The sequence below is a fragment of the Mustela putorius genome, unplaced genomic scaffold (assembly GCF_011764305.1).
Source record: "Mustela putorius furo isolate JIRA1106 unplaced genomic scaffold, ASM1176430v1.1 tig00003937_pilon_pilon_pilon, whole genome shotgun sequence".
In the NCBI taxonomy this organism is placed as follows: domain Eukaryota; kingdom Metazoa; phylum Chordata; class Mammalia; order Carnivora; family Mustelidae; genus Mustela; species Mustela putorius.
The window spans coordinates 3,236,117-3,261,906 of NW_025422082.1; the positions used below are offsets into that span (position 1 = coordinate 3,236,117).

A 25,790-nucleotide genomic window follows, 5' to 3' on the forward strand; every position below is an offset into this window, starting at 1 on the left:
ACCCTGTCCCCCAGTTAGCCTGAGGAATGGGCCACAGTCTCAACTTTATTTTCACAGAAAAGATCAAAGCTGGGCTTCAGAGAAGGTGCTATCTGGCTCTTTTTGGAGCGAATCTTGGTGGAGAATGTTTGTGTGGGCTCCTCGGGCATCTGTTGATACAATTTACCCCTTGAAATAATCGTCTCATCTTTTGCCTGGATGGCTGCCTTTATTTTCATAGAAAAGATCAAGGCTTTCTGTGGCTTAGGAGGAGGACCCCAGGCCAGAACACCTGGTCAGCAATGGGATGGCCTCCTTGGCGCCACCTGCTGTCAGGTGTAGCCCACGACAGGGGAGAATGCTGGCAAAGGGGCATCCAGAAAAAGGTAGCATTTTTTCATGCTCTCCTGAAGGTGGTAGTCAAGTGGGAGCCGCTGAGCTGGCAAAAATGAAATCATAGTACATGGCAATGAGTGCTAAGAGCTAATGTGGGACACACAGGCGTGGCCTGTGAGCACGGAGCAGAGGGCATCTGTGTGTAAGGATGAACAGAACCTGAACAGGTGCAGTGGACAAATGCTGAAGGATGGGGGTGAGTGCAGGTGGATGCTCGGTTTAGGGCAGTAGCCGAAGGAGGTACCAAGAGAAGACTGGAAGGGGAGATGGGACCCTTGAATGCCAGAAGAAATGGTTTGGACTTCATCTTGAGACTCTGGGATCATTTTGAAAATTTTAAGCAGGGAAGTGGTAGATTGGAAAAAGTGGGTGGGAATATTAACATGGTCAGATCCCCACCTGTAACAAAGTGTCGTGGGCCAGCAGTGTTCCAAGAAGTAGAGGAAAACAGATGGGGAGTGGAGACCCTTGTGAAAGGGGTATGTTGGTGAGTTGTTGAATGCCTCCAAAGGCTGGATGGGTCCACGCTGAAACCCACCTGTTTAACTGGGGCAAGCAGCTCTCCTTCTGGCGGCCCAGGGCGGGGGCAGGGGGTAGCTTCAGAGTGCTCAGCAGCTACACAGCCAGCCTCAGCTTAGGAGCACACTTCTTCTTTGGTCAGAGGAGAGGGTTGGGGGCAGTCTTTGATCTTTTTCCTCCCTGCCCTCAAACCCACCCCAAGCCAGCTGTGAGTGCCCACCCCCTGCAACCCAGACACATTTGGGAGGGGACACTACCTAATTATAAGACCTCAGTTTGTCCAGTGCTATGCCCTTTTTACTTTTTTCTGCATTTGGGGGAATAACTTCAGAAATGAGAGATTCGAGTTAGACGTTCTCCAAGAGAGCATCTAATATAGTCCCCTTCAGTTAGAAACGGGAAGGGGACATTCCCAAAGTTTCACTAGGGAATTCTTTTTTTTTTTTCTTTCTTTTTAAATTTTCTTTCTTTCTTTCTTTTTTTTTTTTTTTTTAAGATTTTATTATTTATTTATTTGAGAGACAGAGATCACAAGTAGGCAGAGAGGCAGGCAGAGAGAGAGGAGGAAGCAGGCTTCCTGCAAAGCAGAGAGCCCAAAGTGGGGCTCCATCCCAGGACCCTGGGATCATGACCCGAGCTGAAGGCAGAGGCTTTAACCCACTGAGCCACCCAGGTGCCTCACTAGGGAATTCTAACACACAAACGTGTTCAGTGCTTTACTCCTCACAATTCCGAGGTGGGTATTGTTGTCCTCCTTATTCTATAAATGAAGAACCCCTGGACAGTGGACAGGGAGGATGAGTAGCGGGTCCAAGGACTCTGAGCTGGTAAGGGGAGGGGATTGGGATTGGACCCTGGAGTCTGAATCCCACATTTCTGGTTTGGGGTGGGGAGATTTTGCCCCTCCATCACCAGAGGTTGCCTTCCAGGGCACAAGGGAGGTCACCATGGCTCCCAGCCATCTCTACTCTGGCCCACAGTCTCTTGGCTTGGCCCTTCCTCCCATGGGGCCTAGCTCAGTGCTGAGCTGGCAGGAAATGTGCTTCCTGAAACTGGGACTTCCCCATGGAGGATGAGGGGCCACTGGGCATCCCTGGCCTCAGCTTGAAGAAGGATGCTGCTCAGCCACCGTGTGTCTCAGGAACTCAGGGAAGCTGCTCACCTGTCAGGCAGTCAGGAAAGGGGCGGCAGTGCTGCCCTGCTATTCCTTCAAGCATCAAAGGGAAAGGGGTTTCCTCGGATAGGAAGCAGGGTGGGAGGTGGTCATGCAGGGGGTCCAGAGCCCTTGGGGTGGAGAAAGGCCTGACCTAGTTCTGGTCACAGGGCTACTCCAGTCAGGGCTTCAGAAGGCAGAGGGTGGTAAGTGTGTGGCCCCCTATGATGGATCCCCATCACCACGAGGGCTCAGGTGTATTTGCATGGTGGGGGGGGGAGACATAGGTGCATGGCCTGGAAGGGCGTGTGCTTGCATGTGTGTTGGTGGGGGTGTGGGTTCTTTTGAGCCCACACAAAGCCTTGTGCTGAGACACTGCATTCCTGGCTTCCTGTTCCAGAAGCATTCTTGCCCCAGAGTCGCCAGGGAGACTGCTTGGAATCTGGCCCCACATTCTCCAGATTCAGGGCGAGATCTGGCAGAGGTTCCCTCCCTTTACCTCCCTAGCCTCTCACTACAGAGGAAGGAAGCCACCTGATGGACCAGCCCTCCAACCCTCCTACCTAGGGAGCCTTGGGGTTTGGTGCCACACATCCTGTTGGGCGAGCATAAAGCAGTTCCTGCCAGGCCCTGCATTCTGTTTCCCTGTCTGTATCTGGGGAAGAGGAATGGAGTGGGGTTACTGTCTAGGGAATAGGGTTAGGTGGGGAAAACGCAGAGGACTTGTGCGTAGCAGGGAAGGGCTTGGCCTGAAAATCAAGGTGTTATGAGATGGCAGGCAATTCAGGCACTAGGCTCTCATTCTTTTTCCAGACTTGGCTACTGGCCTCAGTTTCCCTATCTTATACAGTTAGAATCTTATAGTTTCCAACTTGCTGATAAGGCTCCAGTGTAAGGTGTTTGGGGAAGGGTACGAAGGAGCAAGGAGCAGAAGAGGGTGGCAGACTTTCTTCCCCTCCTAGTTAACGGCCACTTCCTTCCAAGGGCTCTGGCTCCAGTCCCCCCCCCCCCCCAGGCTCAGGTGCAAGTTTGCACGTCCACCAGCTCCCTTATCTGCCTCCAAGGGATTTGGGTCCTGCTGGGATTTTTCCAGCCCTGTCCCCTTACTCAAGAGGATGAGGTTTCCTTACAGGCCAGCAGGCCCCCTGCTCACGGGGCTGTGTCACCTTGGGCAGCTGCCTGGGCTCCCAGCTTCCTTTCAGGCTGGGAGCCTTTGAGGGTGAGGAGTGGTAGAACCCCAGGACCAAACGAGGGTTCGGTTCGGGTGGGGACAGGGAAGTATTTACACTTCCACCGCCTCCAGGCTGCTTCCTTGTCCCTTTGGCTCACTTCCCCAGATGCTGAAGACCCCCTCCCCAGGCCCCAGATTTAGGGTGCTCGGGGTGAAGGAGAGGTATGGGATGAGGAGGCCATTCAGATCTAGCTTAGGACTCAAGGCGCTCTACAGTTGTCGGAAAGGATTTCCATGTGGACTGGGATCATTTCCCCCTTCTGTCGCGTCAGGTTTCTGAGTGGCTGAGTGACATGCCCCAGGCACACAGCTGGGAGCGCAGGGACAACCTTGTCCCAGTCAGCGCTCTTCCCGCAGCCAGCACGTGGGGCTCCATTTCCTTCCGCGCTACCGTCCAGTCCCCGCCGACCCTCCACCCTCAGCCCCGGCTGCATTTCGGCGGCAGGAAGACAGACCAGCATGTGAACCGGGAGTGAGGGGGTGTCGGGTAACCCCGCACCTCCAGCCAGACAGCGTCCTCAGGCGGAGGTCTCCGCTCCTCGGCCCGGTGTGGGAGCGCGGGGCTGCCCGGAGCCCGAAGGACAGAGGATCCAGGCCTTCTCCCCGCTCCCCCGAGCGCCCCGCGCGGCCCGGCTCCCAGCCTCCGCCCCCCGCGGCCCCTCCGGGCGCGCCCACCCCACCCCCAGCCGTCCGCACACCTGCGCGCCCCTCCCCCCCGCCCCCCGCAGGGTGGGTCCGGGGGCCGCGCCCAGCCGGGGCCGGACGCGCGTGCGAAACCTCCCGCCAGACAGCGGAGGGGGAACTCTGGCCGGGATCGCGGGCTGGCTGCTGGCGGCCGGGCGCCGCGTTGGGGCCGGGAGCGGGGCCATGCTGGGCCGGCGGCGCGTCTTCGCCGTGGAGCCGCTCGGCGGCCGGGGTGAGTCGCCCGCCCCCCAGACCGGCCGGGGCCTCCTCTCCTGGAGCCGACTCCCGCGCCCGGACCCCGCTCTGCGCTCCCCGTCCCAGCCCGTACACCCCGCCCGGGGCGCCCGACCTCGCCGCCGCCCTTCGGACGGGCTGAGCGATGGCGCTGTGCGCTTTGGAGACCTTCTGGGTTCGGGCGCTAAACCAGCCACCACCTTCCATCCCACTCCCAACGGCTCCACTTCCCTCTAATTCTCAGCCCTTGCCCCGCCAGCTGGTCCAAAAGCCCCCTACGGGGCCGCGGAGAAGGAAAAGCCCTCTCCTTCCCGAAGGAGACTTCCTGGCTGGCTTCCCTGGGCCGGGGTGGAAGGGCCCGGAGTGGCCCCCAGCTCTCCCGCGCGGCCGGCGGCGAGACCGAGGCGGCCCTCCATCCTCTCCCGCGCTAGTTTGTACATCGGTATTACAGTTGGGGACCCAGCGCGTGGGTAGGGCCTGTCGCAGAGGGGACAGTCCTCGGGCGCTTGCGCTGCTTCTCCTACACGCCCTGCCTCCAGTTCCTGTTTAAGTCCCACCCCACCCCCACCCCGACTCCCCACCAAATCTTCACTATTTCTCATTTAAGAGAGAAGAAGCCGGCAGTGGTTATAGCTATTGTTATTTTTATTGCCCTTCCCCAGGAGCTTCTGGAGAGGCTTCATCCTGCATCCTGATGCTAGTTTGGGACCCCAAGCTTCCTTCTTTGTGCCCTTCTCCGTGTCCCTGAGGCCGGAGGGTGGGGGTGGGGGTGGGGGTCGCAGCCCTACTGCCCCCCCCCGGGGGGGAGTAGTTGAAGAGACTGAGGCTCCCCATTCACGACTTGGAAGTCTTAAGCTTACCCTAGGCTCCAGGGCACAAAAAGAAAGCAGCTATCCCCTCAAAGGAGGATCGGCCATACGAGGAGCTGATGAACACATCCCACACGGCTTTGCCTGCCATACAGCCCAAATCCCGGGGGTCTGTGATCACCAACAAAAACTTTGAAGGGAACCCGTGTTAACTTCTTCCAACCAGGGATGGGGAGAGATCTGGGCGGGGCTGTGGCTGTCCAGTCCGGTCCCCTCCCTTCACCTCTGGCCCAGGACACTCCTCCCCGGGGAATGCTGCCAGTTGCCAGGAATGCTGGGGGCGTTATGGGCAGCCTGCCCAGCCTGATAAAGACTCTCCTTGCAGATGGGGTTGGTGAGGACTTGGCACACGGTTGTGTAGTACCTGGAGTCAGCAGCACCTACCGACGGATCCCAGACGCGGCTCAAGATTGGTCACTGGACTCCTGGAAGAGAGATGGCCAGCTGAGAGGTCCCAGGAGGCAGCAACCACTTCTCAAACTGACTTCCAGGGACTCAGGAGTGGAGATGGTGGTTGGGGACGGGCCCCTGACGACCTCACCGGGCCTTTCTCAGGTCTGTCTGGACTTTGAGCCTACAGGGAGCCCTGAGCCCCTGGCCCTTGCTCCCGTGGAGCCTCCTGCCCATCTTGGCCGGCTTCTGGCCAACCGTAAGCTGGAGCAGGTGCTGGAGCGCTCCCGCCGGCTCCCCACTTCCCCCGCCAGCATGTCACGACACTGCAGCTCACTGAATTCCCCCTGCGAGCCGGAAAGACAAGTGCCCCCTTTTGGAGCTGGGGAACAGGAGGCCACAGAGGCGGAAACTGACCTAGAGGCAGGCCTGGAGGAAGCAGAGGTGGTGAGTGCCAGGTCTCCTGGTGGGTAAGAGTGGGACAGAAATGGCCTTCTCACATGGAGGGGGCTGCTGCTGGCTGGTGGGGCCTCACTGACTTGTTCTCCTTGGAGCTCTCTTGGGGTGGGGCATTCGTTGCTTCTCGTTGAAGGCTTGTTCTCTCCTCGGCCCACTCCCAGCTGGGTGGAGGTGGGCAGAATGGGGGCTGGCCTGGCGGCATGCCTGGGTGTGTGTTGGGAGGCCAGCTGGGGGCGTGTGCCTCCTTTCCCCAGCCCCTCTGCTCCCATCTGCTGGTCTGCCTAGCATGGGGCTCTGGTTGAGTTCAGAAGTCTCCCTACCTCACTCTGTTCCACAGGCGGGGGCCCTGGGGCCTGAAGCCTGGGCCTGTCTCCCAGGACAAGGGCTCCGATACCTGGAACACCTGTGCCTCGTGCTGGAGCAGATGGCAAGGCTCCAGCAGCTCTACTTGCAGCTGCAGACCCAGAGGCCCCTACCGGTGAGTGAGCCTCAGGGCCGGCAGGCTAGCAGGGGGCAGGTGAGTGGGAGCTGTGGAGGAGAGCGGCTCCACTCGGGAGCCCTGGAAGCAGCCGGGTCTTGAGTGCCTGTCTGTTCTGTGCACAGGATCCTGAAGTGGAGGAAGAGGAGATAGAGGGGGCAGGGGGGGAGCCAACCCTGGCCCCTTCACCGCCACCCTCTTGTGACACAGGCCCTGAGGTGCATGAACTGCTCAGCCAGAGGCAGGAGGCAGGTGAGAGGCAATCGCGTTTCCCCTGTGTCTTGCCTGCCCAGGCCCCGTTCCCACCCGGGAGACCCCGCCCCCACCCTGGGAGACCTCGTGATCCCGGGGGCTTGATGTGTGGCTTACTGCTTCTGGCCCTGGATAAGCTGATTCTCTTTCTGAAGGGGCAGAAACAGCTGCACCCCTAAAGGCTGGGCTGCCCAATGCCAACCCTCCCAGGCTCTTAGAGGCCGCCGCTGAACCAGCTCAGATCTTTGCCCCCTCCCAGGGACACAAGGTAGGTGATGGGTGTGTGTGGAGGCATGGGATAGGATGGAGAGGGGGTGAGGGGGTGGGGGTTGGGGAGGTGGGGGGTGTGGGCTGGTTGGATTGTGTACACAGCGTGAAGGCCAGGAACGCTGGGAAAGGGACAGAACACCTGACTGGAGCAGGTGACTTGTCCTGGCTGTACTGCCTGCTGTCTATGGGAGCTTGGTCAGAGGTTAGTCGTGGGGAGGAGCTCTGATCCCCTCGCCCTCCGCTCAGCGGGATCTCTCCCACTGGAACAAGGTCAAGGTCCTGCTCAACCGGATCCGTTGGAGGAGCCCGAAACACCCTGAGTCCCCTGCCCTTCCTGATGGCCCTGCCCCTAGGTGAGTCCTGGCCAGCCGGGCAGGGGGTAGGGGTGTGGGGAGGAGCCTGATGAACCAGGATGCTGAGATTGTAATGCCAGTCGTGTTTTATGGGTCGCTTTGAAATCTCAGAGACCGAGATAGTCTCAGAGAGGGTGCTGGGAGAAACGGAAGGTAGTTTAAGCATCCCTTTTACAGAGGAGGAGGCTGGGGACTGGGCCGGGGAAGGAAGTCGCTTTCCCGAGGCTACCTGTGTGGTGAGTCCATGGCAGAGCCAGGACCAGAGCCTGGGAGACCCCCTCATGACGGTTCAGCAAGCCCTCGGCTCTCACAGCTGAACCTTAGGCCACCTGTCGGATTTGCTGGGAGAGCAAGGTTAGGACACAGAGGATTCCGCAGTAGATGATGGGGGAGAATGTGGGGGTAGGAAGCACTGTGTCACATTGTTCCTAGCTTCCCACAGCAGATTCCATCAACTCTGGGGCCATTGCTGCCTTTGTTTCCTCCTCCTAGCCTAAAGCTACCTTTTCTTTTCCACAGGACTGAGTCAAGAGGCGTCCCTGAAAGACCTCCATGCCAGCCCCTCCGAAAGACCTTTATGCCATCATTTGTGGTTAAGAAGCAACGAGCAAAAAACCTTTCTGTATGCTGAGACCTCCTGGTGCAGGGATGTGACCCTGGGTTGGGGGATGCGCAGTGAAGTCTTCTTCCTTGCCCTTTGCCCTGTTGCTGCTTCTGGGCACTGCCAGGAAGTGATGCTCACCCTTCTCTCTGAGGAGAGGGCTGGATCTTTCTCCTCTGGGCAGCCTGGCAGAGGAGCCCTAGCTCCCTGAGAGGCCCCAAGGTGCAGCAGTCCCCAGGCTCCTTGCTGGTAGCCAGAAATCCCTGGGCCTAGTCAATGTGAACTAACTTATTTATCAGGAGTCCATGGAGTGTGTTTAGCATGGTGATCTACTGGGGCCTAGTGTGTCACAGATGCATATTTGTGCAAAATGATCCATGTATCTCCGTGAGTCGGTCACTGTTGTGAACTGGCTGGATCCAACCATCTCTTCTGAATCATACACCCAGAGGGTTGGTTGATCTTCTGGGTGAGGTAACTGTAGAAGGATGGAAGCGACCTCCATTCCTCAGTGTGCAGTTACTGATTTGGAGTCCTACTTTCTTTCTCGCACCTTCGTGGGTAGCCCCAGGACAGGGTGGCGCGGGGAGGGGGTACGGATGAACTACTATTTTGGGAGCCTCTGCATGGAGTCTTGCTTGTGAAGCAGAGCCCCCAAAGACAACCTGGAATGGAAGGGTCAGGGACAACACGGAGAATAGCAGAGTAAGCTTCAAGGTCTGTCTGCAGCCGCTTTGGTCCCTAATAACCTTTACACATCAGAGCTGAAACCAGACACTCATACTAGCTTTTAGACCTTGATAAAAATCCCTTAACTTTTCTGAGCCATAGCTTCCTACTTAAAAGTGTCCCGGATGGTTTAATGATACCTGCCCTACCTACCTCACAGTCTTATTATGAAGATAAAATGAGATCAAACTCTCAAAGTGCATTGTGACTGTTATATGAACAGGAGGGGGAGGGCATGGGGTTGGAAGGAGGCCAAACTGGAGGGATGATGGGAAGGCCAGAGGATAAAGCAGCCCTGGGTTGTTAATGGAGACTAAAGGGACCAGTGATTAGCGGTGTGACTTGAAGCATGTCATTTCACTCAAGTCTTAGGTCTCCTATCTGAGAATTAGGGCATTAATTCCTGACCTTATCTTCCAGGGTTGTGAGGACTAAAGGAAAAGTTTCTGAGAACATTGTAAATGTCTACCAAAATACTGTGGCAGTTTATTTATTACAGCACGTTAGGTTCCTAACTCTTTGCTCATGGGGAAAGGGAAAAGCTTAGTCTCCTGTAGATACTAGTGGAAGGGGGTGTGTGTGGGGGAGGGGCTGTCAGTGGAAGGGATAGGCTAGAGATGAAATCATTGGCTTGGGTCAGACAGTAATGTCTCCTAGAAGTGGCCGCTGATCAGGCATCCATCTCAGTCAGGAGGGGCTGCTTCTCTTGCAACTGCAGCCCTAGGGTCTGCCAGAACAAGGCCAGGTGTCGGGTGGTAGGTGCTCTCTTCTATTTAGGGGTCCAGCTCCTGCTGTCTTTGGAGCAGGAACCAATGCTCTAAAGCCTACTTTTCTAATGGGACAGTAAAGCGGGGACACCATCAAGGCCAGGCTTCCTAACGCGCATCCGATCGGGGAAGGCGCACTTCCGTTCCACAGTTGGAGCGGGATGGCAGGCCGGCGTGGGGGAAGGGAGAAGTCGGTAGAGAGGAGGGAGGGACCATATCCGGGAGAGTGGCAGCTTCCGACCAGTGGTCGCGCTTCCGGAGAGGCGCTTCCGGTGGTGGCGGCAGCAGCGGCTGTGGTGGTTCCGGGTGTCTTTGTCCCCCCGGTGTCGCGGCCCTGGCCCGCAGGTGGGTTGGGGGGCCCCCCGCCGCCCCTCTGCCCCTTCGCTCCTCCCCCGGCCGAGGGGCGGCGAGGGCCGGGCAGCAAAGATGCACGGGGCGCGGAAGGGGCCGAGCCCCCCTCCGGACTGCAAGTCCCGTCTCCCTGGCAACGGCCTCGGCCCTGGGGGCGGGCGGGAGGAGGAGAAACCGCGCGCCTTCGTCCTCCCACGGTGGCCCCGCCGCGGCCCGGCCCGGGAGGCCCGGTGTCGGCGGCTGCTGAGGCGGGAGCGAAGGCCCAGGGAGTACCGGAGCAGGAGGGCGGGCGGGCGGGCGCGCTGCCGGCTTCGCGTTCGGCCGGGCCACGGGGCTCCCTTCCCACCAGCCAGTCCGGAGAACAACGGGCCGGGCTTCCGGGGAGAGGGCCCACACCTTCTCCTCTCCGGCACCAGCCTCCTCCATATTTCGCGGCCTTGCGTGGAGCATTTTGGCGGATGTATTTGAATGACTGAATGTCCCTGGGGACCTTTCCGATCCCCCAGTCTCCCCAAGCATCTGCGGGTGGCGTGGCATCGTGAGAGGAGCGCTAAGCGCTAAGTTGTTGGCGACCTGGGTGCGAGTCTCAGTTTTGTCACTAATTGGTGATGTGACCCTGGGCAAGTCTCAGTCTCTGTGAGCTTCAGTTTCCTTTTCTTTAAAATAGCTTGACAGTATCACCCACCACTAATTTATTGTGAGGGCAGACTGGAACAATGTAAGTTTTGCATTTCCTGCTCTTTATGTTCCCTCCATCTTCTCCATTCATTCCTCCTTCTCACCTTCATTAAGATCCTCTGTTACTTTTTGGGGGTCCGTGGAAAATTCTCTGAGCTGTTAACTTCTTTCTTTTCCAATTAAAGGTTTTTTCTAAGACTCTGAAAGAGGACAACATTCCCAATGTCCCAGTTTAAGCGCCAGCGGATCAACCCGCTTCCAGGGGGACGCAACTTCTCAGGTGATCACCTTTATCCCTGTTTGGCTGCATACTGGGTATTACGTGCTTTGGAGTTCGTCTTTTAAAATGTGGCTCTTGGGGTTTCCCTAGTCAAGTGCAGTTTGCTGCCAGCGTTTCATAGGAAAATAGGAGATGAGCACCGTGGTGGCAAGTGAGACCCTGTGGAGGAGTTGCTTGGAGTCACTTTGCCCTTTGGGTCCACCATACCTTCTCTCTGACTCTAGTGTTGGAAATGGTAGATGCAGCTCCTGGAGATTGCTTCTCTGTCCACATAGGCGCAGCTTCAACATCTCTTTTGGGTCCTCCTCCTGGTTTGCTTACTCCTCCTGTGGCCACAGACCTGTCCCAAAATGCCAGGCACCTTCAGGTAGGTTGGGCACTTTTTCTAGTGAGTTTCGGCACCTGAGACTACCACAGCATGCTTGGGTGCCTGGTGCTTTCATTCCTGCATCCCGTGTTCATCCTCCCTGGTGCTCCTGGCCTGGGCCAGGATGCACGTGCTAGACCCCTTTCTGACTGGGGAGTCCTAAGTTCTGGCTTTAGGGAATTAAAGAGCTGGAAATCCTAGGAGAAGCTTCTGACCTAAGAATCAGTTTGATCTCTTCCTCCTCCTTGCAGTAGATTATGATTGTTATACGTGTGTGTCTCCTTCATGTGACTCTCGATACCATATTTTGTTGAAGCTGGATGGGGTTTGGCTGGAGATGAGATGCTAACGATGGAATGTGGACAGCTGCTTTCTGTTACTTTCAAACTGCGTTATTCTCTTACAGGGTGGGGAGAAGCAGCGGGTCTTCACTGGCATTGTTACCAGCTTACATGACTACTTCGGGGTAGTAGATGAAGAGGTCTTTTTTCAGCTAAGGTAGGCTTGAGGTTAGTCCCCTCAATGCTTGTTGAATTCAATTCTGTCACGTGCTGGTGGGGCCCCTCTGAAGCCATTGCTTTGCTGTTTTTATGCAAGGTGTGCGAAATCTTGATGGGCAGGGCTTCCTAGGGGCAGTCAAGGTGGCTTGGCCAGGGTCTCTGTCCTGACTGGGTCTCCTGGCTTGTGTGCTGGCAGTGTGGTGAAGGGCCGGCTGCCCCAGCTGGGTGAGAAGGTGCTGGTGAAGGCTGCATACAACCCAGGCCAGGCAGTGCCCTGGAATGCTGTCAAGGTGCAAACGCTCTCCAACCAGGTATGCGTCTTTCTGGCATGTGCATTGGAAAGGGGTGGGAGAGAAGCCCCAGTGTCCTGAAAGCAGGGCAAGAACCTTACTTTTGTCAAGGGGTGCGGCTGCGTGGTGGTGAGCAGATCAACCATGGGATGCCCTGAATTTCCTGGTTACTGTCCTGCAGCCCCTGCTGAAGTCCCCCGCACCTCCCCTTCTCCATGTGGCAGCCCTGGGCCAGAAGCAAGGGATTCTGGGAGCTCAGCCCCAGCTGATCTTCCAGCCTCACCGGATTCCCCCGCTCTTTCCTCAGAAGCGTGCGTACCAGTGGCGTGATGTTGGGATGTGGCTTTATGGGGGTACTCTGGTTGAATGGGGCTGTAACTCTCCAGTTGTTGCTCTCAGAATAGAAGTGGGTACTGCTGTCACTGGAGGAAAGGGGCAGGGAAGTTGGGCAGATATGTAGGTTTTTGAGTCACCAGCCATTTCTTCTCTGTAGCTCTGAGTCTCTTCCAAACATCCCACACACTTCATCTGAGCCACCTGAACAGATTTCCTGCTCGGGGCCCTCACGGACGATTGGATCAAGGCCGAAGGTAAGAGAACGATCAAACAGGGAAGATATTTTATTTGTCTATAGGGGCAGTGTCTCTTTGCCACCTGTTACACTAACATTCTCTTTCTGCAACTAGATCCTGGGCTCTTTCCTCTGAAATAAGCTGATGCATTGAGATATATATGCAAATATTAGAACTTTATAAACCTATTCAGCAAGAAGGGATTTGATGTAGTTCATCTTGCAAAATACCATATTGAATTTTATAATTTTCCCTTTTATTTCTAGTCCTTAAGATGGAGATGCCAAAAATCAAAACTATCCAGAAATAGTAATTGTCCAAAAAAATGTAACTTTATAGTGTATGTATTAATTTCTAGTATAAGATGTTTTTTATACACACTATATACCAGTGTAGCGTGAGAATCCATAGGTTGTAGTCTGCCCAGAAGTCCAGGCCTGTGCCTAGAACATATTGGTAGCTTCATGGCCCATAGGTAGCTGACATGGTGGATTTGGGACTTTCGGGGTGTTCTAGGCCATCCTGTGTCACCTGTGAGCTCTGGGGACTGCTGGGAGCAGGCTGCCTGTTCTCTCCAGCTCACGTGTTCCTTCTCTCGCCTTAACTCTGTCCCGAAAAGGTTTTGCTTATATCCCTAGGAGTTAAGCTCTGGATTAGTTTGCTTAAGACCTGTTTTAGTTCTTCTGTCGGTCCTCATTTTAATTTTTTACTAGGGAAAATTGCAAATATAAGCAAAGCAAATAGAAAAGGATGATGAACTCTCATATATTCACCCCCCAGCTTCAATAAGTATCAACATCTTCCATTCTTTTTCATATCTACCTCCATCTACTCCCTGCCGTTTACTTGCTGGTTTTTTGTTTTTGTTTTCTTTTTTAAGATTAAAAATTTTATTGCAAATATTATATAGATTGAAATGCACAAATCTCAACTGGACAATTTTGACATGGGAAATTCCACATAACCCGCACCCCAATTAAGCTCTACAACATTTTCCATCACTCCAGAAAATCCTCTCACGTTCAAGTTGTTTTTTGAAGTAAGAACTGTGCTGATAAGGAAAAAATCCCCTTTCTCCAGATGCCAGTAGATTATTACATGATAAGGGCTGAGAAAGCAATCCAGTGTGAACTCTTAAAAGGGCATGGAGGAACACCGAGAAAAAGTTTCGACAAGAGACGCAGCTAGTCTGCTGAAGCTAGTGTTTGTTCCCTTGGGCTAGGTCATTATGAATGCTAACTAGGAGGATGGTCCTGCAATCTAGGATTGTTTCCCACCCTGCCTCCACTACTTGAAACACTGTGTCTGTCCTCTTCTCAAGTCACTGGTATATTTTGCAAACACCTACACCCCTTGTCCTGTACATCTTCCTGGTCTTCATCTTTCAAGGACTTTCCACCTCTCACATCCTGTGAGTTTATTAAGGGCCTCATCACCCAATCGCAGCAAGTGCCCTGAGGGATAGGGTAGCCTGGGTGGAAATCAATGGTTGCTATTGACTTTCTGCTCTAGGTTCATATTCAGTCTTTCTGTACAGTCATGTGCATTTGATTGTCCTGAACATACCAAGCCCAGTGCAAGGCCTGTGTTACATGACTTTCGCCATCATGCTTCAGTGTCATGGCTTCTAGAGAAAGACATTACCGCTGGCAGGGAGGTACCACTGGCAGTCAGGACAGAGAATCTGCAAAGTAGGAAAGGGGGCAGTAGGAGTTAGGTCACTCTGGGAGAACAGCAATTTACAAAGGAGTCAAGCTATTTGAGCGTTTTGGCTGGAAGCCAAGTTTTATTTTAAATTTCAGGTTTTGGGACGGAGATAACAAAGTCCCCGTTGGACTGTCAATACTGAACTACTGAGGTCTTTGGACAGGTGTATCCAGTGGGATGCCATCTCAGTATCCTGCTGAGGCTCCTGAGCTGTCTCCCACTGGTACTGCTTTCTAATGTGTTCCTGACGATTCACAATAAGGAGAGAAAACTGGCCATTGAATTCCAGGATTCAGTGGGACATCCACTGTCACTAGCGGAGGACAGCATTTACTGAAGAGTTTGCTCCAGTCGTGGGCGAGCTGAAGAGAGCTGTCCGAATGACTGTTAGAAGCCTGGAAGTGCCGACACCCCGGAAAGGCGAGAGTGGAAGGCAGCTTTTGGATGGAGATGCTCATAAACTGGGAAATGGGCCAGGCAGATAGAGAAAAGTTGAAAAACTCTCTGTTAAATGTAATGAGCTTAGATGCCCAGGGCTGGAATGACAAGGGAAGCGAGGCAGGTGGGTCTGAAGGGAAGAGCAGACTAGACTGTGGTCAGTGCCGTACCTGGGCGGGAAGAACTCACAAGTGGTTTTATTTCTCTTGTGAGACCTAGGGGTTTTCCTTTAACAGTCTGGCATTTTATAATGGTCTAAAGGTTTTTCTTTTCTGTTTTTACATCTTGAGCTCATAACGTGGTGATACTATCATAAGTAAATTATTATAGAACATATAAAGTAGTACATGCTATTATGTAATGTTAAAATACTATGAAAATGTGTCACTCCTTTCCCTTTAAAGGTAACCATTCTTAAAGACCTTTAGAAAATAATTTTGAAAAGAGAAATTACTTCTACTTTTTTTTGGTCTGTGTTTTTTTGTGGTCTTTTTATATATACTTTTTAAAATTTAATTTTGATTTTTTTAAGTTTTAACTTTAGAGTCCAGATTATTTTTATGCATTGTGATTAAACATTTTTTTCCATATTGCAGTGTAATCCTTGTGATTGTTTTAATGGCTGAATGATTATTGTATTTGTTTACTATAAAAGTTTAGGTATTATTGGATATGAATGTGGTTTTTTTACTCTTGGCTTGGATTTTTCAACTATTTATAATGTTTTTCTTTTGAATTAACTTTCTTGGGATAATATTTTCAAGAGTGGAATTACTGGATCAAAGGGTTTGAGTGTTTTTATGACTTTAATGTGTATTGCCAAGGGTTTGTTACGAGAGCTGTCTCTTAATAAAACTTCCTTTATAGAATCCTTTGCATGGTACCATATATGTGTTTCATGTTAAAATTATCAACTAAAATCTTTTCTCATTTAAAAAAATTACATGTTAGCTATAAATTTTAAAGTTCAGAAAAACACAAAAAAGAAAATTATTCATAAGCCTTACTAGTCAGAGGCATCTATCATTAATTCTTTTTTTTTTTAAGATTTCTTTTCTCTTTTTATTTCTTTTGTAAGTGTTATCTGCACCCAATGTGGGGCTTGAACTCACAACCTAGAGATCGAGTCACATGCTTCACCGACTGAGCCAGCCAGGGGCCCCACTTTATTTCTTTTTAGTCTTTTGAAACTTTTTTTTAACAAGGTTGAGGCATTACTGTATCCATACTACCCTGTATGTCTTTTTGCTCACCGTGGGTGGTTTTCTGTTAAAAGATTTAAATCTCTATTTTAATAACTTTATAACAATGTGTTATGTGGCTGCTAGCAGTGGTTTCTTCATCCATTTCTCTGATGTTGGGGATTCAGATTGTTTGCAGTTCTTTTAGGCCACTTTGTATTAAATTTAAATGTAACAGTGTGGTTTCTTCCTTCTGGTGATGGACCAACCTCCAGCGACGACTATGACTCCAAGAAACGCAAACAGCGGGCTGGTGGAGAGCCTTGGGGTGCTAAGAAACCAAGGCATGACCTGCCTCCTTACCGGGTCCATCTCACTCCCTATACTGTGGACAGGTGAGTGGTGCGGCAGGGGTTGGGGTGGGGGATGGGTGTGTGTGTGTGAGGTTTGCAGTTGGTAACAGTTTCTTGTGGAAATGAGGTACAGTATGTGCAAGAGTAGAAGTGTGTGTGCAGGGTCACCTGCCTAGGACCTTTTTGTTTGTTTCTTAATGGGACAGTTTTTTAATTTCTTTTTTTTTAAGATTTTATTTATTTATTTGACAGACAGAGATCATAAGTAGGCAGAGAGGCAGGCAGAGAGAGAGAGAGAGAGGAGGAAGCAGGCTCCCCGCCAAGCAGAGAGCCCGATGTGGGGCTCGATCCCAGGACCCTGGGATCATGACCTGAGCTGAAGGCAGAGGCTTTAACCCACTGAGCCACCCAGGTGCCCCAGTTTTTTAATTTCTAAATCTCAGATTTTGAGACCAGCATAGTGCCAGTGACATGGGTGCCCTGATAGAACTTCTTTGATTTGATCAGCAGAAATAATGATGCCAGGCTGTTACTAAGGTGCACATTAAAATCCGGGTACCTAATACCATTTCTAATTCAGGTAGAAAGTATAGATCATAGGCACCTTGGGAGTGCCCAGAATGATTTTCCAGGGGACCCCAGAATGATTTCTTGAGCTCTCTAGTGTGTGCAAGGACTCTGGCCCACAGGCTTACCTAGTGCACTTAGGAACTGATTGACTAAGAGGCTGACGGAGTGATTCTGGATGCCATCCAGCAGTGCGGAGGCGGGGCTCTCGCCACTGCCCTGGCAGCAAAGTTCACTTAAGCCCAAGCTGAGGTGAGGGGCAGCCTCTCGGCACCTCTTCCTCGAGGTGGAAAGGAACGAGGGCTGTCACTGTCCTTGCTGGCATCACAGGTTCCTTTCTGCGGGGCCGGGCAGGGCCTCTCCTGTGTCCCACCCTGACCTGCTTGCCTCCCGAGGTCTGTCTCCTTGCAGGATAGCATGATCCCCACAGCACGGAGAGGGGTGCATGTAGGGCCTCCTCCCGTCAGCCAGCATGTGACTGCTGCCGGTCAGCCACACACACAGCTGTTGTGCGGAATATCTACAGAAGCCTCTTGTATACACTGTTGTGGTATTTTGCTTTTTCGCTCAGTGTGTCTTAGAATTTATTCCATGCTAACGCTGGTTAGAGGGACCTCATCCTTTTCGGCACCTGTGCAATATTCCACTACATGGATAGACTGTTGATGTCCCTGGTTCTCTTTTCCCATGTTTCAGTCATCCTGAGTTTTACTCTCATAAACATCCTTCTGCAGACGTCTGTGTGGACAAGTGCTAGTAGTGTACTGAGGTCAGTTCCTAGAGATGGAGTGGGTGGCTCCAAGGGTCTGATTTTAAACTTGGACACCCACTGCCAGTTCTCTCAAAGAGGCTGCGTCGGTGTCCCTTCTCGCCCATGGGGCCTGAAGTGCTCATTTCCCCACTGGCAGTGTTATATTACCCAACTTTTCGATTCTTGTCAGTCCCTTAGGTGAAAAGTGATAGTCCGATTTGTATTTATTTAATTAAAAGTGAGACTGAGCATACGTTCGCAGGCTTTTAAGTCTCCTTTTTCTGGTACCTGTAGATGTCTATTTTCCCAGTTTTCTCTGACTTGGGAACCTTCTTGTGAACATGTCAGTAATTTGTGGGCTCCTCTTCGATCAAAACAGTAAGCCTTAGGCTGTCATATATTGCAAATGCTTTTCTGTTTTTTTCTTTCCCAGTTCGACTTGACTTTGCCATTAGGGGCTGAAACATTTTAGTGGTCAAATCTCATCCATCTTTTTTCTTTTCAGAGATGTCTTCCTTCCCAGATTAGAAAATAATTTGCCCTTTTCCCCCCAAGTCTTTCATAGTTCTATTTTTTAAAATAATTTAGTCTTTGCTCAGCCTGGATACCCTTGCTTTCCTCCTCCAGCCCCAACTGTGACTTCTTAGAGCTCCAGCGCCGCTACCGCAGCCTCCTGGTTCCCTCTGATCTCCTGGCTGTGTGTCTGAGCTGGCTGTCAGCCTTCCCTCTGAGCCAGCCCTTTTCCCTCCATCCTCCAAGCCGCATCCAGGTATCTTCTGAGAAGGAGCCAGCTCCAGATGCTGGTGCTGAACCCATCCCTGCAGACAGTGACCCCACTTATAGTTCTAAGGTGAGTAGACTGGCCTCCTGTCTTGTCCCATGGCGGGAGGAGAAAGCTCTCAAGTGTGTCCCTCACACCGCCCATGCACAGGTACTGCTGCTCTCGTCCCCGGGACTGGAGGAGTTCTATCGTTGTTGCATGCTCTTTGTGGATGACCTGGCTGAGCCGAGGGAGACACCAGAACACCCTCTAAAGCAGATTAAGGTGAGAGCTAGCATCCCTGAGGCAGGAGGCCGTCGTGGGTGGTGGATGGTCAGGCCCTGTCAGATTTGCAGCAGCTTGGCTCCTATTCACGAGCTCACAGAAACAGGGAGCCCTGAGCCGGAATATTGCTATTTCATCAGAAGGACAGCATGGCTCAGGATGTTCTTGTCAGAAAAAGTTACATGGCTGCTGCATGGGTAGAGAGATCCAGCCTCCCCTGCTTCCCACCCCACTCCTCACCACATCCTGCTGCTTTCATTCCCCAGGGGTGGTAGCTGCCTCATGGGGAGAGATCTGTTGTTTTGTTTTGTTTTTTAAAGATTTTATTTATTTGAGAGAATGAGAGAGCAAGCGAGCACAAGAGGGGAGAGGGTTAGAGGGAGAAGCAGACTTCCTGCTGAGTAGGGAGCCCGATGTGGGACTTGATCCTGGGACTCCAGGATCATGACCTGAGCTGAAGGCAGTTGCTTAACCAATTGAGCCACCCAGGCACCCCATGGGTTTTTGTTTTTTAATCTTGCATCCATTTTTGCAGTTTTTGCTGAGCCGGAAAGAAGAAGAAGCAGTGCTGGTTGGGGGTGAGTGGTCTCCCTCTCTGGATGGCCTCGACCCCAAGGGCGACCCGCAGGTGCTAGTCCGCACGGCCATCCGCTGTGCGCAAGCCCAGACTGGCATTGACTTGAGCGCCTGCACGAAGTGGTGAGTGGCTGCCCCAGGCTTGTCTGTGTGTGGTCTGTTGTATAGGCGAGACTTTAGGAGGCCGAGTTCCTGTGCCTTTCTGACCTGTGAGTGCTCTTCTCTTCTCCGGTCCTACCTCATCCCTCTCTCCAGCACTTGCAGATGGTTATCCCAATCATGAGCACGAGTAGGAATGTGTGTGGGTGTCAAGGGTCAGCCAACCCTCTAAAGCTCATCCCATGCGATCCCTCAGCCACGTTTAGTGGTCCTTCGTGCTAGGAGCACCCTGGATAGGCACTGTCTGCGTACTCACTGCGGCCCATTTGATGAACCATTTTCTGAGGACTTGGTCTCTTGCGTTCATATTTTCAAAGCTGCGCGTGCAGTATGTGCTCAGTAAATGTTGATGGAAACTGAAGCAACTGCTTGCGAAGGTTGTGGGTCAGTACTTCCTTTTTCCTTTCGCTGCGAGCAGGTGGCGCTTTGCGGAGTTTCAGTACCTGCAGCCGGGTCCCCCGAGGCGGCTCCAGACTGTGGTGGTGTACCTGCCTGACGTCTGGACCATCATGCCTACTTTGGAAGAGTGGGAGGCCCTGTGCCAGCAGAAAGCTGCAGAGGCAGCTGCCCCAACCCAAGAGGTGTCTGGGGTAAGGCTGAGCCCTGCGGACCAGTGGGCAGAGTAGGTGCCCTGACCTCCGGACCCAGGCGGTCACAGCTCTCGGCTTTTGTCACAGGACACAGAGCCTCTGGAGCAGATAGCTGACATATCAGAGCCAGTAGCCGACACCTCTAAACAGAACGCAGAGAATCCAGAGGCCACCGCGCAGCAGGAAGTGGACACCGATCTCCCAGAGGCGCCCCCACCTCCTCTAGAACCTGCCGTCATGGCACGCCCTGGCTGTGTCAACCTGTCCCTACATAGTATTGTGGAGGACCGGAGGCCAAAAGAAAGGATCTCCTTTGAAGTAGGTGTAGGAGTCTGGGGAGGCTGTGTGGGAGGGCATATGAGATGGCAGGGCTTGGAACATTACCTTCTTCCTGATGCTCACGGACTTGTGCTGCCTCTTCCCTAAGGTGATGGTGTTGGCTGAGCTGTTTCTGGAGATGCTGCAGAGGGATTTTGGGTATAGGATTTATAAGATGCTGCTGAGCCTTCCTGAAAAGGTGGTGGCCCCGCCTGAACCTGAGAAGGAGGAGGCGGCCAAGGAAGAAGAAACAGTCAAGGAAGAGGCTGCCAAGGAGGCCAAGGATGAGGTACAGAGTGAGGGCACGGCTGCCGAGTCAGACGCCCCCCCGGTGAGTACCTCTGCTGCCCGCGCGAGAACTGGGGCTGCACGTGGGAGTGCCGTGTGGATGCGGGTGCTGCCGGGGGCCCCGTGGGGTTCCTCTCACTGCCTGCATGCACCTTGTCCCACCACTGCATGGCCACTTGGCTAGGAGCCGGTGTGTGGCTAGAGGTGTGCCCCACTAGAAGGACAGTGGGGCTGGAAGCGAGGCTGGCATGCCACGGTGGCACCGAAGCCTCCACTAATTGTGCCGTGAGGACAGGTGTTTTGGCTACTCGATGGTTAAGTGGAACGCTGCATTTTCTTTTTAAAGGTTTTATTTGTCAGAGAGAGAGAGAGCACAAGGACGGGGAGCGGCAGGCAGGAGGAGAAGCAGGTTTCCTGCTTCCTCCTGAGCAGGGAGCCCAAATGCAGGACTCAGTCCCAGAACCCTGGGATCATGACCTGAACCGAAGGCAGACACTTAACAACTGAGCCACCCAGCCATCCCATAGAACACTGCATTTTCTTAACGCTTTACAAAAGCAGATGGGTGTATCTCTTGCCTAAATCCTGTCGAGTAAATTTAATTTCTGACAGGACTGAGATTGAGTCCTACAGAGAATCCCAGGTTCCTGGGAATTGCCTTAGTTCACTCTGAATCTCTTGTCACAGAATGCTGTAAACGAGACCGTGTAGACAGAACCCTTCTGGACACGGTCGGTGGGCAGATGTCAGCTCTTATCCTTGTTAGCAGTTCCAGGTAACTGTTCTCATCTCTTGCTTTGCTTCCAGAAGGAAGATGGGCTTTTGCCCAAACCTCCATCTTCTGGGGGAGAGGAAGAAGAGAAACCCCGGGGTGAGGCATCCGAGGACCTCTGTGAGATGGCCCTCGACCCAGAGCTGCTCCTCCTGAGGGATGATGGCGAAGAGGAGTTCGGTATGTGCCTGCCTTGCGGAGCGGCCGCCCGGCTTTGCAGCTGGTGCTCGCCTGTCCCAGCTGTGCGTCTGGGCCCGAGGGTGAGGGTGGGGGGCCCCCCCTGCTCCACGCTTACCTCAGGCTTCCTGTAGCAGGAGCCAAGCTGGAGGATTCGGAGGTCCGGTCGGTTGCCTCAAACCAATCAGAGATGGAGTTCTCTTCTCTTCAGGACATGGTGAGACCTCTTTCCTGATCCCCCTGCCCCACTGACATACAGTGAAGCTAAGCAAGGCCTGGGACTCAGTCCTGGGAGACGGAGACTTTACCATAGAACTTCTGGCACCCTCTGACTGACAAAAGACAAAATGTGCTTCTTGGCTCATGGAGCAGGGCTCCCATGGGATCCAGGACACCTCCGTGTCTCCGCCCGGGTGCCTCTGAGTGAGGTACCCGATGTCGGTGCCCAAGCCACTCCTCCATGGGACAACCCCTGGTGCGGCAGAGGTTGCATGGAGGTCATACTGGTGGTCCTGTCTCCAGATGGAAGGGGCACCCGTTTGTGATCGTGTCCGCTCGTTTTTCGGAGGGCTACGTCCTGGGCGATTTCACCATTTTGAGGTCAGTCTGAAAATCTTTTTCGTCCTTGTCTCTTTTGCAGCCCAAGGAGCTGGACCCCTCTGCTGTGCTCCCTTTGGACTGTCTTCTTGCTTTTGTCTTCTTTGATGCCAACTGGTGTGGCTACTTGCACCGGCGAGACTTGGAGAGGATCCTGCTCACCCTTGGGCTCCGGCTCAGTGCAGAGCAGGTACCGCCCCCCCATCCCCCAAGTTCCTCTGAGCCAGCCTCCCCTGACAGCCGAGCGCGTTCTGGCCTGCTGCGGGGGGCTCGGGGTGCTGTCGGGCCACGGGCTCCTGCGCTCTTGTCAGGGGCTATCTTGGCTGTGGGTGTTCTCTAGGCCAAACAGCTGGTCAGCAGGGTGGTGACCCAGAACGTCTGCCAGTACCGGAGCCTTCAGTACAGCCGGCAGGAGGGTCCAGACGGCGGGCTGCCCGAGGAGGTGCTCTTGGGTGCGTCCTGCTGCCCTGTGCCTTCCAGGGTGGAGGGGCGGGGCCGGCTGCTCTCTCCTCTGCAGAGCCGAGCCTTCACTCTTCTCGTGGCCCCTTCTAGGAAACTTGGACCTGCTGCCTCCTTCGGGGAAAAGCATGAAGGCGGCAGGTGCCACCCCCACGGAACACAAAGGCCTGGTGTCCCACAACGGCAGCCTGATCAATGTGGGGAACCTGCTGCAGCGTGCAGAGCAGCAGGACAGCGGACGGCTCTATCTGGAGAACAAGATTCACACACTGGAACTGAAGCTGGGTGAGTGGCCTACGGCCACAGGGACTCAGCCCAGAGGGGATTCGCAGATGCGTGTGTCTGGAGACCAGGAGGGGTCCCGCTGCTCACACTTCAGGCCTCTTGCCCTGGGCTGTGGTGCTTAACTTAGCAGCAGTCTGTCTGCCATTTCCCCCCACCAGAGGAGAGCCATAACCGGTTTTCGGCCACGGAGGTCACGAACAAGACACTGGCGGCAGAAATGCAGGAGCTCCGGGGCCGGCTGGCCGAGGCTGAGGAGACAGCCCGGACGGCTGAGCGCCAGAAGAACCAGCTGCAGCGACTGCTCCAGGAGTTCCGGAGGCGCCTGACCCCGCTGCAGCTGGAGATGCAGCGGATGGTTGAGAAGGTGAGCCTCCCTCGGGAGAGCTGGATGGCTGGGCGCCCTGTTGGGAGGCAGCCGGCCATGGTGTCCCACCTGGGTGCGTTGCTGCTGCAGCCTGGTCTCAGTGCGGAGTGTCGGTGGGCCTCCCCTTGGGCCCTTCCTCCTCGAGTCCTCTCTCATTCCAGGCGGACAGCTGGGTAGAGAAGGAGGAGCCAGCACCTAGCAACTGAGGGGCCTGGCGCAGGAGCTGCCCTCCCGGGAGGTCGGCGATGGAGCCTGCTGACATTAGAGCCCTTTTGGTTCCAGAAAGAAGCTGGAGCAGGACCTGGGAGCCATAGGCAGGGGTGGCTGACCCCTGTGCTCAGCCTCCATAGAGGAGCTCAGGCCATCAGGGTGGGGTCTGTGCTATGTGCGACGGATGCGTGGCGAACCCCGGTTCCACTTAACAACTAAATCCAACACCTTCTGCACCCCTCGAATGTCATTTTGCCCTCCACCTTGGGATTTCTCCTGGGGCCCTTTAGTCTTGTGCTTTCTCCTGTCCTCTTCCAGTTTAGAATAAGACAGGGGAGGGAAAGGCTTTTCAGATATGTCATTAAGGTCTGATGCCAATAAACTGAAGAAACAGCCATGGAATCTGGTCGGGGCTGAGCCCTCCCTCTGGATGGCACAGGTCCTGCTAGGTGCAGGAGCAGGTTCTTGGGGGAAGGGTCTCCCCTTGGCTGTCGCAGGAATGGAGTCCGTGCTAGTGAACTCTTGGTGTTGGGCTGTGTCTGCCAGAGAGCACTGTGTTCCAGCCACCCCAGACTTGCCAGAAGAAACCAGCACCTCCCCATGTTCAGAATGTGGTATTGGCTCTGGCCCAGCCTTTTTCCCTGTTCCCCCATAAGTCTTTCCATAATCCGTGGTTTCAGTTTGACTTTGTATATAAAGTTGGTTTTTTTTTTTTTTTTTTGGCTTTTTGTTTTTTAAATAAACCAAAGTCAAAAACAAGCCACGTGTCCTCCATAGCTCTTCCCTTTTTCCTCTTCTAGGTGGTCCTGTGCTGCCCCCTTTCTCCCAGCCCTCCTTCCAGATGGTGGGGCGGGGCAGTGGGAAGGGCTGCCCCCGCCCGGCTGCCCCGCCCCTCCGCCCCGTGCTCTTGGGCCCTGCCGCCTGCTGGTGGAGAGAGGCAATGCGGCAGGGGTGCTCAACGGGGCAGCACAAGTCTGACACCCAGGGTGGCTCTCAGTCACAGCACAGTAACAGCTGGCGATTTTATTGAAAACTTCATTTGAAAAAATAAAATTACAAGTATTTCGGGGAGACAAACCCACTATTCTGACTCAGACCTGTGAGGGTGTGACATTTGTGCGGTTGGTAGCCGAATGACACAAGCTGAGTTGTTTCCTAAGGAATCTACAAGGCTTGGGGCTCTTCTCTGCACTTGGACAGAGGCGGGCTAAACCAGTTTTTGTGGTGCTGGGAGGCTGGAGTGAGGGGTCTCTCCGGGCTGGGGGAACCGCAGCTCTTCTGTTCCCCATGGCAGTGTCTTGGGCCTCTTCAGAAAAAAGGTGTCTGAAGCGGAAAGGCAGTGAGGGCAGGTGGACTCCCCAGGATGGATCTTTGGAGGTAGATGTGATCACGCCCATGCAAGCAAGGCTAAGACCTCAGGTGAGCAGACAGAGCCTGTGCCTTTGAAGGCTGGAAGCTGGCTCAGGCCCTAAGCCAGGATGCCCTCTGGACGGTTCTTTTGGAAATCAGAAGGCCCCCGGGCTTTCTCTGCCCTGCTTACCATCTGGGCTCTTGCTATGGGTGGGGGGCTGGCAGCCTGCTTGGGGCTCCTGGTGCCAGGCTCACTGCAGAGGGTCAGTGAGGTAGAGTGGGGTCCCTGTATGTCTCTCGGGAGGGTCTTCTGCTGGCTGACGCCTGAGCCTAAGCTTGACAAGGGCAAAAACCATACAGGTTGACTTGTGTCCCAGGTGTCTTCAAAAGAGTGGCAGGGACTCAGTCATCAGCCACAATGGAGAGGGCTCTGAGCTCGCTCAGTCTGGCTTCGTTTTCCCTCTCCCGCTGCTCATCAGGGTTGCCGGGCTGGTCAAGCTGCTGGGTCAAGTCTCCGAAGATCTTCTGCATTTCAGAGTAGTACCCAACCTGCGGACGACAAGGTTGGCAGGTGCTGGGCTCCTGGGGTACCAGGACCCATGGCCTTGCACCCTACTAGGCACAGCAGGACAGGAGGGGCCAGAGAACATCCTAGAGGCTGGCACGCTGCTGTTCCCTCAAGCAGAGCACCCACGCTGAGTGAAGGGGGCTGGTTTCCACTTCTCCCTCCATCACTGCCCCTGCCCTCAGCCTGTCTCCTGAAACTGTGTGGCCAGCAGGGAGACTGAAGCTGTCGCCCCCAGCCCCTCAGGAACACCCACTGCTGCAGCCAGGATGGTAGTAAGTCAAAGGAGGTGGGAAGCAGCGGGTCCTTGGTGAGGTGAAGGAGGGGGTTCTGCCTCCAAGCCTTCCAGGCAGCTGAGGGGCAGAGGGTGCTGTGCAGGGAGGTGGAGGAGGCCCAAGGCCGGGGTGGGGGAATTAGCCCCTAGGACACCTAGGCAGGTCCTGGGAAAACCAGGGAGGCAGGCACTGACTAGACGCTGCTTTAGCGGAGCTAGAAGCCGGACACCTTCATCCAGAGGAGGAAGGGTGTGGCGGGCCCCCAGAGCTCCGGGAGTCCATCTGAGAAGGAAAGGCGAGGAAGGGGACCCTCCCTAGCCGTCTGTTACTTCCTGAGCTGTCCCGCTGTCGACAGGTGGCA

General features: G+C 54.0%; 3 protein-coding genes across 10 annotated transcripts in view; 2 read left to right on the forward strand and 1 right to left on the reverse strand.

The window, feature by feature from the left end:
- Positions 1-1,513: 1,513 nt before the first annotated feature.
- CUNH8orf58 (chromosome unknown C8orf58 homolog) lies at positions 1,514-8,794 on the forward strand. Of its 3 annotated transcripts, XM_013061793.2 has the most exons (7): positions 1,514-4,194; positions 5,391-5,899; positions 6,252-6,392; positions 6,518-6,644; positions 6,800-6,912; positions 7,185-7,267; positions 7,787-8,794. In XM_013061793.2, exons 1-7 carry the CDS (start codon positions 4,146-4,148, stop codon positions 7,896-7,898), a joined length of 1,134 nt encoding a protein of 377 aa, XP_012917247.1. In that variant the 5' UTR covers positions 1,514-4,145; the 3' UTR covers positions 7,899-8,794. The 3 variants fall into 3 exon arrangements, with proteins under 3 accessions (XP_012917247.1, XP_004763333.1, XP_004763334.1); XM_004763276.3 differs by lacking the exon at positions 1,514-4,194 and having other exon boundaries at positions 4,201-5,902; positions 7,161-7,267; XM_004763277.3 differs by lacking the exon at positions 1,514-4,194 and having other exon boundaries at positions 4,201-5,902.
- A 700-nt stretch (positions 8,795-9,494) lies between these two features.
- CCAR2 (cell cycle and apoptosis regulator 2) lies at positions 9,495-23,998 on the forward strand. Of its 4 annotated transcripts, none has more exons than XM_013061792.2 (21): positions 9,497-9,709; positions 10,579-10,673; positions 10,949-11,040; positions 11,447-11,538; positions 11,737-11,851; positions 12,012-12,141; positions 12,324-12,420; positions 16,004-16,123; positions 18,027-18,249; positions 18,331-18,444; positions 18,980-19,143; positions 19,598-19,769; positions 19,857-20,087; positions 20,197-20,418; positions 21,183-21,327; positions 21,462-21,541; positions 21,965-22,111; positions 22,262-22,373; positions 22,474-22,665; positions 22,824-23,029; positions 23,191-23,998. In XM_013061792.2, exons 2-21 carry the CDS (start codon positions 10,616-10,618, stop codon positions 23,233-23,235), a joined length of 2,757 nt encoding a protein of 918 aa, XP_012917246.1. In that variant the 5' UTR covers positions 9,497-9,709; positions 10,579-10,615; the 3' UTR covers positions 23,236-23,998. The 4 variants fall into 4 exon arrangements, with proteins under 4 accessions (XP_044925420.1, XP_012917246.1, XP_004763342.1 ...); XM_004763285.3 differs by having other exon boundaries at positions 9,499-9,709; positions 21,459-21,541; XM_045069484.1 differs by lacking the exon at positions 9,497-9,709 and adding an exon at positions 9,787-10,433 and having other exon boundaries at positions 21,459-21,541.
- Positions 23,999-24,247: 249 nt separating this feature from the next.
- The window catches only part of BIN3 (bridging integrator 3), a 42,734-nt gene continuing 41,191 nt past the window's right edge, over positions 24,248-25,790 (reverse strand). For all 3 annotated transcript variants that reach the window (XM_004763286.3, XM_013061797.2, XM_045069488.1), the window contains one exon: positions 24,248-25,138. In XM_004763286.3, coding sequence (XP_004763343.1) covers positions 24,992-25,138 — 147 coding nt within the window. In that variant the 3' untranslated portion in view covers positions 24,248-24,991. The remainder of the gene's footprint in view (positions 25,139-25,790) is intronic.

Coding starts and splice junctions, on each gene's coding strand:
- CUNH8orf58 (XM_004763276.3), top strand. CDS start 5,234: ATGGGGAGAGATCTGGGCGGGGCTGTGGCTGTCCAGTCCGGTCCCCTC. Junction 6,913..7,160: donor CCCCCTCCCAGGGACACAAG/GTAGGTGATGGG, acceptor CCCTCCGCTCAG/CGGGATCTCTCCCACTGGAA. Junction 7,268..7,786: donor CCTGATGGCCCTGCCCCTAG/GTGAGTCCTGGC, acceptor TCTTTTCCACAG/GACTGAGTCAAGAGGCGTCC.
- CCAR2 (XM_004763285.3), top strand. CDS start 10,616: ATGTCCCAGTTTAAGCGCCAGCGGATCAACCCGCTTCCAGGGGGACGC. Junction 11,852..12,011: donor TGCAAACGCTCTCCAACCAG/GTATGCGTCTTT, acceptor ACTGTCCTGCAG/CCCCTGCTGAAGTCCCCCGC. Junction 20,088..20,196: donor AAGAAAGGATCTCCTTTGAA/GTAGGTGTAGGA, acceptor CTCTTCCCTAAG/GTGATGGTGTTGGCTGAGCT.